Genomic DNA, 11,797 nt, shown 5'->3' with positions numbered 1-11,797 from the left:
CCACGTAAAAAAAAAAAAAAACAACTTAATTTAAGGACAGTCTTTATATAAGCTTTTATCTAAGGCAAACAACAGACATTTACTTCAGCAAAGAACGCCTATTATTCTTTTGCAATTTTCCCACCTTTAAGACTATTTTCCCTTCACTGCGGAAGTAATCCTTTAACTCTTTACATGTTTTGCCTAAGTAAAAATCATAATCTCTACTCCAAGTCATTAATCTTTCTTTTAAAACACATTAGAAGCCATTTCAACTTGCATATTTGCTGAGAATAACAACCTGTATTAAAGAGTCTTTGAAGCTGCTGAGTGTAATGTTTTTTATTAATAGCTCTCTGGTATGAAAGCTTTTACTACAGCGCTCAACTCAAATATGAAATAAGCACCAGCATAGATTCTTGTAACAGCTCAAACTAAAGAAGCTAAAATTTCTGTCAGACTTTATACTTATCGTTTGATAAACATGGTATCTGAAAAGCTTTCTTCAAATTAAAAAAGAAAAGACCAAATACAAATATGAAGAAATGAAGATCATACAGAAATGCTTGCAACTACAAACACTTTGGGGGAGGGGGGGCGTGCTAGAAACACTGATCAGAATTCTGGATTGAGATAACTGTCTAGGTCTAACCAACACTGCTAATATATCAGAGAAACAAAAGTCATTATTACAAATGTGTAGAATCTCAGATGAAGTCACAAGATTACAGAATAGGTAAACATTAACATTTCTTCCTTGTCCTTCTTAAATTTCAGCTTGAGAAGCCTATAGGATGCAGGTACATCACAACATGCAGAATAGTGTTTCTATAGAGTGTTGCAAATTTTAACATTAACACAAAATCTTAACTTAATTTTGTTTGTAGTTCAAATATCCCACTTCCCTTTTAAAGTTTAGGAATCCAAGCAATATAGAATACAATGCATTTTAGTGAAACCAATTATACTGAGTCTGCTATGGACCAAATTCCGGCTTGCAGACTGAAAAATTCGTAGAAGCACTTCTTGGTAATATCTTGAATATTGGAAACTATTCATGCCTGTGAATTAAAAGAGCGACAGGTAAATTACCAAAAGGCAGTAAAGTAGTTTTAATAGCCTTTCCTTGGTTTTAGAAGACAGACTGATCTCATGTAGCAAATGCATATTCTGTTAGTAAAAAAGGCATCAGCTTACACCTCTTGTTAACCTGTTTCCTTATATTTATGTTACTAGCCACTTTATACACCTCAAAGCATGTTTTCAAATCACAGTTTTGAGTACTCAAGACACTAACAGTTAGGCTCTTTATTTAAATAACTGAACTATATTGAGGTGCATGACTTTTATGCACTCATTTGAAAATGACAGCTTAGTGCTCTTGTCAGTTTTAGATTTACTTCAACTCTTTGCAGGTCTGCACAGACTATATTTGATAATTCATGTGTAACTTAAGTTGTTCCCCAATTACATATGCACCATTTTTCTAAGTTAAAAATTAATAGGTAATTAATATGTATAACTCTTCAAGTAAATATGTAGTGTTACATTCTTTATCCTGTCTAGGTAGCTACATTTCAAAATGCCAGCCTAAGTTTTTATATCAAGAAAGTATCCGTTTTAGAAATGCGCCACATTTGCCCCACACTATAACACTCACTGTTGCAGAGACTCCAACTCAGAAGGCAAATCGCAACCTACATAAGCTCCATTTTCCAAGCTGTACTCCAAAAGTGCATTAAAACAGGGATCCTATTAAAAAAGTTAATGTTTAATATAATACATGTGTAGTATAAACTGTATTAAAAGTTGATTAACAAGAAATGCAAAAATACAGGAGACAAACTTTTAACATAATATTTGTCTTAAAAAACGTAGCCTGCAGATGGTGTGCTTGGGAGTAATATAGGGAGACTAGTTGTTATATGTAACTAACATTTATTTATTTATTTATTTATTTATTTATTTTTTACACATTTTAGATGCATATGAAATAAGTGTAAACTCCAAATATTGCCTTCTGTGTACGCTCCTGGAAGGACAGAGCACATCTTAACCCCAACTTCTTTGATCTGTTGTAATTATATAAGAACTGGTACTGGTAATGATAGAATAGGTACGATTGCAATGAGAGGGAGAGGGATCCACAAAAACATGTATTCCATTTAACAAAAAATAAGACTACTTCAAATATAAGGTGACCCCTACAATAATTAGATTCTAGACATGACAAATTTGTTATAATTTTCATCTGAGCCCAGCAGTCTCTTCTGCCCATGTGCAGGGGAGCTGGACTTGATGATCTCGTGAGGTCCTTTCCAGCCCCTAACATTTATGAATCGATGTCTAGAATCCAATTAGCGGAAGGTCATCTTAAATTCATACACCCTGACTGCTGCAGTGGAGGAAGCAATGGTAGGGAGTCAAACAGCAGTTGGGGGGATGATAGGGGGCAAGGGGGAGTCAAGTAGACTGATGCCTACCCCTTGTCTCCGGCACCTGTTCCCACTCCAGCACCTAACTCTTCATGTAATGTCTCCACCTCCCATGCCTGCTTTCTGTTGCTTGACCCCTCCTCTGCTGCCCAGCTCTTCTCCACCTGGCTGCTTAGTCATCGCTTTGGTCATCTGCTATTGCCACTGCAATCACTACTTCCTGGTCAGGCAAGGGCCAGAGGCAGATGGAGGATAAGAGAGAGCAGAGGAAGGACAGGTATTGGTGGGGGATATAGAAGAGGGGAGCGAAGGGAAGAGGCTACAGGGCAGCAGAGGCCACGGCTCTGATTGGTTAGGTCCGAAGTTGGAGCACCTGCTGCACCTCCCCCACTCCTCCACTTTCAGCTGCTTAAAGTCGTTTACTGAATCCAGTCCGTGGCCTCTACACTTGAAACACATTTTTAAAATTAAGCAACACTGTTTTTCACGCCAAGTAAATCCAAGATCAAGAATTCATATCTCCATGACATCATATGAATACAGCACATACCCAAAGACAATGCACAAAAACCTTACTTTTACAAGCACATGAGGATTTCCAACCACAATAAGTAAAGCCTTTGATCTGGTAATGGCCACATTAAATCGTTTCGCATTAGAGATGAATCCCAGGGAGTTTCTTTCAAAGAAGGCTTCATTTGAGCGTACCTAAAATGCATAGAATAAAAAACAAAAAAAAATTCTGTAACAGTCAACACTGGGTGCATCTACATGTGTCATTATGGTGATGTGATAAACTCCAGTACAAATTCAGAGCCCGTTTACAAACTAGTCAGAGGGGACCAGCAGGCATTGGGGGAGTCCCTGTTCTCCTGAGCTCTGCCAGGAGTGACTAGAAATAACCATCACAAGCTGGCAGAGGGTAGATTCAGGCTAGACATCAGGAGGCGCTACTTCACTGTCAGGGAGGCTAGGATCTGGAACCAACTTCCGAGAGAAGTGGTGCTGGCTCCTACCCTGGGGGTCTTAAAGAGGAGGCTAGACGAATACCTTGCCGTGGTCGTTTGACCCCAGTACTCTTTCCTGCCATGGCAAGGGTCGGACTTGATGATCTACTCAGGTCCCTTCTGACCCTACAAACTATGAAACTATGAAATTATCACAGCACCTTAACAGCATGTGTAGATGCTCAAACTGCTGTGGGCCAGGGTACACGTGCAGATGCTGTGCCTGGTACTGCAGCAATTTGAGTTGGGGAAGAGCAACTCTGGGCTGGCAGGGGATATGGGGGGCGGCAGGGGGGAGTGGGTAGTCAGTCCTGGCCTCCGGGAGGTGGTGGCAGTGGTGAAGGTGATGGAGCTGGATGGGGCACAAGAGGCTCCACACAATGGGGCACTGTGGCTAGGCAGCAGGCAGGGGTCCGGTCCCCTGCTGCCTGGGCTAACTGGGCACAAACGTACTCCTGGGTCAGCATTTACACGTGCATTTAGGTAGATTTTTGTAGCAGTAAAATACTACTGTCCCCAAAAGTATTGTCTAATGGTGGTGAAAATTAGTTTGCTGCAGTCTAATGACATTGCACATGTAGACTGTGACACTACACCATAAATGAGTCTACTGCACAGTTAAGTGCATGTGTGGATACACCCACTAAGAAGGAAACAAGCCAGCAACACTGCAGTCAATTTTTTGATTTCTTACTGCACTAATTTATAAAACAACGTGGGCAAATTAAAGACAGGTCCCTTACTGCAGTCCAAACTTGTTGAATCCTGACCTGGGGGAATCACAAGGTGGGCTGTGACTGCACTTTATGCTATTTACTGCTCTGTCTATTTGTACTTATGACCATTATGGGACCTAATGAATGGGGTACCAAAGGAGTCACGAGAGCTGTATTCAATTTTCTGCTTCACCACAACATTCCTTAGTGACCTATGGCAAATCAATTACAAGTCTCAATAAAATACAGTAATGGTTCCCTCATTACCTTGCTGGGGTGCCATGAAAGCATGCACATTAAAGGGTATGAAGTGGTATCATATTACACTAATGGAGATTATAGAGACTATGCTTGTATGGTACAAGAGCTAATTAGACAAAACATCAACTAATATATACCAAACAGTCAAAGTTAACTTCCAATTGTTATGATCCAGAATAATTTGTTTCTAGCAACCAGCTTAAATCTGGCCAGTTTCAAATCCCCCTGCTTATGTTTAAATGTAGTGTAGATAGAGGCAGGTTTAAAAGTAAAAGGCACATTCTTGTATTAGAAAATATTTGTAAAATACAAGACACTTAACATTTTAGTCTTCATAAATATTTACCACAATCATCCGAGATGCTACAGCATTAGCCTATACATAAAAAGCTAGGATATTAGGTGCTGCAGTTATACAGACTGTTGGAAAATGTTTTCAGACTGACCACCATCACAGAGGCAAGGATTTCTTAGGATGTTATCTTTTATTGAACCAACAGTATAGCTGGGATAGAGGTAGACAAGCTTTCAAATGCAAGACATTCTTTATCAGGTCTGAGACAACACAGCACATTTTAAGAAACAGTTGTAAGAGCAGGGAGAGAAATGCCCAGGTGTAGCAGACACCAATTAGCAGAAGAAAAGCAGCTGTTTGTTCCCCAGGCAAATTTGAGAATAAAAATTCATAAATTGGCTGAACACTAAGAACCAAGATCTTTACAATGATATAGGTTTTCTGGCTCATTATAACCTGCCTGATCCATGAATTCTCCCACACACGAAAGGTGAGAATGACCTTCCTCTCTTTGACAGGCCTAGATTTCCTTTTAATCAGAGTTTTGTCTTCTGCTAATTGGTTGTCTGCTACACTTGGGAATTTCTCACCCCTCCTTACAATCTTTTCTTTAACTATACTGTGTTGGCTCTAACTGTTCAGACCTAATAAAAAAAGTCTCGCATCCAAAAGCTTGTCTAACATTATCCCAGCTATCTAGTTGGTCCAGTAAAAGATACCACTCTAAGAAATCCCGGCCACTTGCATAAAGCTGGACCATCATGGCTACATCATTCAAACCATCATTAAGAGGCATATGAAAAAAAATAAAAAGAAAATCGACTACATACAGTAGATAATATAATAACCAAGTACTCCTGCCCTTGAAACTCTTCCACAGAGCCAACTTTAATATCCATCAAATCAACATTTCGCAGAAGAAATCGGATTTTTTCTGCCTAAAAAGATATTTGAAGAAAGTAGTTTCTAGATTAGAGAACAATTAATCAAATAGTTTTTTTTACATCAATAAAACACATACATATGTACAAAATACGTATTTTAAAACCTGTATCTCTCCACTATCGTGTGGGGAAAAACGACAGTTGTTAATAAGAGATGTTGCGAGTACAGAAAGTTATTTGGAAAAAAGTGTCATTCAACACCTAACTCTGAAATACCCACCACCAGTATTTAGATAAAAGTCAAGGTACACTTTTTTTCCTTTGGACAAAGCTAGTAACACTCAGAAAACCTACCAGGATAAATAGTTCTTAACATGAGAAAGCAGCAGAACATGTCCTTTTCCATTGCTGCCAGTTTTATATAAGATTAGAGTTTTATAGAAACATTAAGTGTGATTGATAGTACAAGAATATCGAAAGTGAAAGTTTTTATTGGACCAAGTGTATTACCAACCATACACTTGGTCCAATAAAAGTTATCACTCACAAGAATTATTGTCCTTTGCGTATCACTTAAATCACCATAGCAACAACATCACCTCGCACTACCATTGATGGTACACTAAGTGATACAGGTAGCAAAAGTTTGAAGTTTATGATATTTTCTTGAATTAAATAGCCTGGTTAGAGATGTAATCATGTACTAGTTGAAATACAGCAATTTATAAATGTATAAAAATCAGATCCATACCTGTTTACGATATGGTGTAATCACTCCAATATCACTCACTGACACTGCATTGCTTAGATTTTTAGCAAGAAGGCAACAATAACGCATTACTTGAACTGCTTCTGTAGGATTAAACCAAGATGGGTTGTGTTCTTCACGTGTTTCATTGCCCTGCATCAAGAGATGGCAAAGAAGATGGTCAGGCATTGAGAGTGATTACAGATTTAGCCTATAATATCTACCGATTGCCTTAGTGCTTAGAATCATGTTTTGTTAAGAACTGAAATTATACTGCTCTATAATGGCTAATAAGTTTAGTTAGCTGCAGCGTACTGCAGAGATACTTAAGTTACCTCTAATGAGCCAGCTTTAGTATTGGAAACAGTCGGGCGATGAAAGCACTGAATTCCACACAGGCTAGTCTCCACTGAGAGCTAGCTGTATGTCTACCTTATACCACTGCATAGGCATATTCTAAGATCTTTGCATATTATTTATTTCACTACGTTTCTGAAACTGGGAAGACTACCCTAAGATACATTAGCAAAAGAAATTTATTCAGAAGGTGTATCTACAAAATCTGCAATTTGATTCGAGAAAAAAAAAATATAAGAAGCTAATTACTGTACTTCCAAGAATATGAAATTTGTCACCATATCTTACCTACCAACCATCCTTATCCCATTTTAACAACATGGATATTTACATACCTTCATGCCATGAAAAATTAGTGGAAATCCCTTCCTGGGTAATCTTTCCCAACCCAACAAAGAAGTTACTACTGAAATATCTGCACAAACTTCCAGCTCTTTATAATAAAAGAGTTTAGATGGCAAAGCAAGCAAAGCAGAATGTGATCTATAATTCTTCACAAGCTTTGTAATCTGCAAGGAGGAAGAAAAAAAAGACACCCAAAATTAAATTAAAAGAATTAAATGAAACTACACCCCCTCCATTAATAATGGCACAGCAATAAAAAAATTACTGCTGACTTGAAATATTAACAGCTCAAGGAAAAGATCTCCAAATTTTGCATTTAATAAAGCTCTGTGCTGATATTCACTTTGGTTTATTAAAAAAGAAAAGAAAACTGGTTTTATGAAATGCTTCCATCTTCTCTCAAACCATAAAGAAATTGTGATGAATCTGTTAAATAGGATGATGCCATTCCCACTAATTGTTTCCCCACTGAGCTCCCTAAAATGGACATTCAGGTATATTTCCTTACAAGAAACAGCCTTGAGAAAGCAACAGAGTATGAGAAGCCATGAGTAGTTAAAAAACTAGATGCAGAGGAACTGGCAGAGAACCACACAGAGCGAAGTGCAGCAGAAGCCAGGAAACCATGTGTGGTAACAGTGTGATTGTCTGACATTGAAGCCAGGTTCAGATCTGTGCAGAATTATAGGGAAATAACAGAAAGAGACATGAAACCTGTGCAGAAGGGGCCAACTAATTAACAGTACATAATGTCAAAAAGACAATTCTCAAAACTTTTACATAGCTAACACCTAGCACCTTAAGTGCTGAAAATCCCTGTTGCTCCCAATAACTTAAATACTTGTTTCTGGGTATGAACTGCATTGGTCTTGGCTTTCCTGAGCAGTTAAGGATTTAAAACATGAGCAAGAAACTGTTGATATACACAGACTAGGGTTTCTTTGATCATCTGACCTACTTCTGTAGGTTCTTTAGAGCATACTTACCATGATCAGACCCTTAGAAGGAAGGGAAGGAGCTGGTGCTGGCACCTCTTTTATCCACTAATCCAGTGGATACAGTGGTAAGGATGAGAGAGGCAAGTATTCAACCTGTTTCAGGCAACTTGCCCTTGTATCTCTCTCACATCTTAGGAGAGTGCCCAAACACTGAAGATATTCTTGGGTAGGGTTCCCTCACTTCCTTCTGTTTAATTTTCCATGGTAAGTAGAACAGCTTCTATATTCATTACACCAGAGAAAACACACAACTTTGTAGCCTGGTTGGGGAACTCACCTGCAAGCATCAGATACCTCAGTTCCAATGACTGTACAGGCACCCAAACCACAGCTAGAAGGCAAGGTCAGCTTCTTAGGCAGATGATTTTGATGCTAGGTCTAATCTTTGGGGAGTGCTCCAACTACCAGGCTCTTTACTCCTTGGCTTTTTAGTAACACGGAAGCTACACTGGTGACACCATCATAACTGCTTTGCAACACATGCACCATAAGCTAGACCTAACTTCAGAGAGAGTTTACAGCTGTTAAGGGACGCAATCAGCAAACTAGGCACATAACTCTTGGAAGGCAGATCTTCTTATCCAAGAGACTGGCTTTGGAGGATCCCATTCTTAGGTTATGAACTCAAAGTAGCTCTAGGCCTGAAGAACTGTAACTGTCAATTGGAACAACTTCCCTCCCATCTCAAAAAAGGATAATTATTATTAGGCTCAGCTTTAATCATTTAAGTTACTGTATGCAGATATTCACAACCTTACCTATGGATGGGAAGAAGGGGAAATTACTCTCTCTCTTTAGCCATATGTTTGTATGATTGCTAGAGCCTACAGGGCCTAGCAGCTGAAGCATCTTGCATGTGTGCCTCTGAACTGTGGTAGCTTGGCACATGTTACTAGTACTTTAAATGCCTGGTGTACTGCAGGACCAGGCAGCTATATTACAGAAGTCTGTGTATTCTCTCATTTACTTTACCTCAACAGTCAGTTGAAAAATAGACTCAAGTCAGTTAGTCATACCCTATGTTAACAATCCTTCACTAGAGAAAGCATGACAAGGGGACACAAACTCTTTATATATGCATACCAACAGGCCACCACAATGACAGGAAAGAACAATAAACACAATCTAACTCCTTCCCCCTTCTGCACACATCACTGCAGTTATTTTCTCATCTCGAGATCAGACAAGAGTTTAGGAAAAATAAGGATCCAACTCTTGGATGGGAGAATTTTGAAGTACTCTAACTGTCCTGGATAATTTAGCAAGTGGGTCTCCTTCAAATAGACCAATGTAACCCGTACTTCATGGTTTTAGACTTAGACCATTACAGTTCAAATATACTTTGGCTTTTTGACAAGAATAAAGGTATTAGCTCTTATGTCCTGAACAGATTCCTACTATGGAAACACTTGCACAACTCCACAATTTCATTTTTGTGTAGGGCGTGCGTGAGATTCTGATCAGGCAAGGAAGCTCAGATAATGTGTTTTAAATCTTCAAGTCCTCCAGCAAAATGCTAGACAATAAAACCTGAAATGACTTCCTTTATATAATCAGAAATTAAACAAGGAAGGGGAAACTTAGCAACACACAGTATTTTCCCTTCTTTCTGTGGATCACTTTTTTTTAATCAGTAGAAAATGTTGGTCTAACTTACCAGCAGAGGATTATATGATCCGCAGACACCAAAAGTATCCTCATCTCTCAGGTACAGAGACAATGCCATCAGTCTTTCCAACATGGATGAATCTAATCCATAAGCAACTGCAAGTCTAGATTTTATTACTGGTCCTAGCTGCATTGGATCCCCGGCAAGAACTATCTGTAGATACAGTAAAAACCATTTGTATTAGAGGCAAATATTTACACCAGAAAGGTTAATTAAATTACTATAAAACACTGTGGGTCACTGGGTCTAACAATTATTTTCATAATACATTAACTTGGTATCCGACTCCCCTACTAAGCCAAGATGCTTGTTACTGTCAAGAACACATTTATATTCTGATACAATGCACACTTGTTTGCACCTGAAACTGTTCAATTTAGAAAGATAATTCCTATAACTTGAAAAAATACTGAAAGTTAAAATATACAGCATTTGAAACTAAAAGCTTTAAGGTAAGTAATAACTTCCATTTATAATGCAATACATTTTATTACAAGTTCTCAGAACTATATACTAATTTCCTGGAAATAAGCAGCTTATATGACATCATTTCAGGGTTTGTGATAACTCATTTGAAGTCACTACTGTAAGTGGAAAAAAAAGCAAGCCTACTTCTTTTGGTGTGCTTTTAGCAAGCAATTTTAGTAAATACCTGTCCATTAACTTCAGAAATCAATCCAAGAGGAATTAGGCATTCTGGTTCAGTTGCCTGCCCTGCTTCATCCACAAATGCATGTGTGAAGTGTCCACACCTAGAATTAAATAGAATGAACTCAAATAACAGTGTTGCTTTAGGTTTAGTATATTCTGCCACCCTGTGGTTGACCTAGGCAAAGTAATTCTGAAAAGTTTACAAGGATTGTGTCTGTGTGCTGTACATAATCAGATCCTAGTGAACACAAAAGTATTTCCATAATTGAAGACTTTAAAGTAGAATAAACTTTGCCCTCATCTTTGATTTTTGCCATATTCTGAAATTATAAACAAACATTCCCTACCTTTAACTTGGTCATAACAAAATTTTTAAGTTGATAAGCAAATTACACTTTTCCTTACCCTTTCACTTTCTTCCATTTCAAGCAGCAGCAAAACAACTAGTTTAGCACTAACAATCTCTAGGCTGCCTTCTTCCACACAGTAAGTACACTAGTAACTCTTGAGTTGAATGGGTTTGAATGTATCAACCTACAGATGGTTACAACTGAAGTAAACAAAAGTCTAGCAGTCCTTGTTAGTATTAACTACTAAAACGCATTCAGCACAGTATGGCCCCTGACATCAACACAACTGGTAAGGGAGCCAGAAGGAAACACCGTTGTACAGAGAAAAACCCTGGATCAACGAGCCTCCTTTTTTTGATGGATTTACCTCTACTTTGAAAATCTGGAAGAATCTCCAAATTTACCATGGAGAAGAGGCTGACAAACTTTAATAGGTCTAAAAACTTAGCTATGAATGCAGTGCTTTAACAGTTAATAGTTCTCCTATTAAAACAGCTGAAAGTATTTTGCAGAGTGGCCCAATTTTCAGTTTTACAGAATGTCCCTTCACATTGAAAACATACATATGCATCTATAGTACCTTATTCCTATTTGATAAAACATTCCCGCACTGCTGCATGTGGTGATTATTATCCTAAACCGTGAAGCTTTCCAAATGTCTTCCCCATCTTTGCAATAAAGTTTCACTGTATCACCGATTGCCTGCAAACATAGGAGACTTATTTACTATATGTTTCTATTATTAAAAAAACCCCATATACTAAAAACCTAGAAATATAGCTACATAAGTCAATTACTATAAGGTAAGCTCATTGTGTTGACCACTCTGCAGTAATTGCCTGTCTGCATGTTCTAGCCCCAAAATAAGTGTAAGACAACTTATCTTACTTTCATTGTGTGCATGCTCTTACCCTTCAACCAGCTGTGCAGAGCAGTCAATGTGTTAGTATAAGTTCACCCCCTTGCAGTAACTTGCTTGTGTAGCTATTGCACATTAATAGCTTCTAGGCTAAGTATAGACAGTCAAAAACCTTGAGGCTGAATTGTTTTAATCTTCGCAGGTTAGTCTAAACCAGGGGTTTTCAACCTTGTTTGAGCAGTG

The 11,797-nt window shown here is 38.2% G+C and overlaps 1 protein-coding gene across 2 annotated transcripts in view; it reads right to left on the bottom strand.

Moving 5' to 3' along the window:
- Positions 1-306: 306 nt before the first annotated feature.
- The window catches only part of MOV10L1 (Mov10 RISC complex RNA helicase like 1), a 57,321-nt gene continuing 45,830 nt past the window's right edge, over positions 307-11,797 (bottom strand). For both annotated transcript variants that reach the window (XM_006016501.3, XM_025215368.1), the window contains 9 exons: positions 11,276-11,397; positions 10,347-10,446; positions 9,683-9,847; positions 7,018-7,191; positions 6,329-6,478; positions 5,524-5,631; positions 2,991-3,122; positions 1,640-1,731; positions 307-1,040 (listed from right to left, as the gene is read on the bottom strand). In XM_006016501.3, the coding sequence (XP_006016563.1) occupies positions 1,031-1,040; positions 1,640-1,731; positions 2,991-3,122; positions 5,524-5,631; positions 6,329-6,478; positions 7,018-7,191; positions 9,683-9,847; positions 10,347-10,446; positions 11,276-11,397 (1,053 nt within the window). In that variant the 3' untranslated portion in view covers positions 307-1,030. The remainder of the gene's footprint in view (positions 1,041-1,639; positions 1,732-2,990; positions 3,123-5,523; positions 5,632-6,328; positions 6,479-7,017; positions 7,192-9,682; positions 9,848-10,346; positions 10,447-11,275; positions 11,398-11,797) is intronic.

Source organism: Alligator sinensis, unplaced genomic scaffold, assembly GCF_000455745.1.
Source record: "Alligator sinensis unplaced genomic scaffold, ASM45574v1 scaffold600_1, whole genome shotgun sequence".
In the NCBI taxonomy this organism is placed as follows: domain Eukaryota; kingdom Metazoa; phylum Chordata; order Crocodylia; family Alligatoridae; genus Alligator; species Alligator sinensis.
The sequence above is the reverse complement of the archived record's forward strand: the minus strand, read 5'-3'. Positions and strand labels throughout refer to the sequence as shown.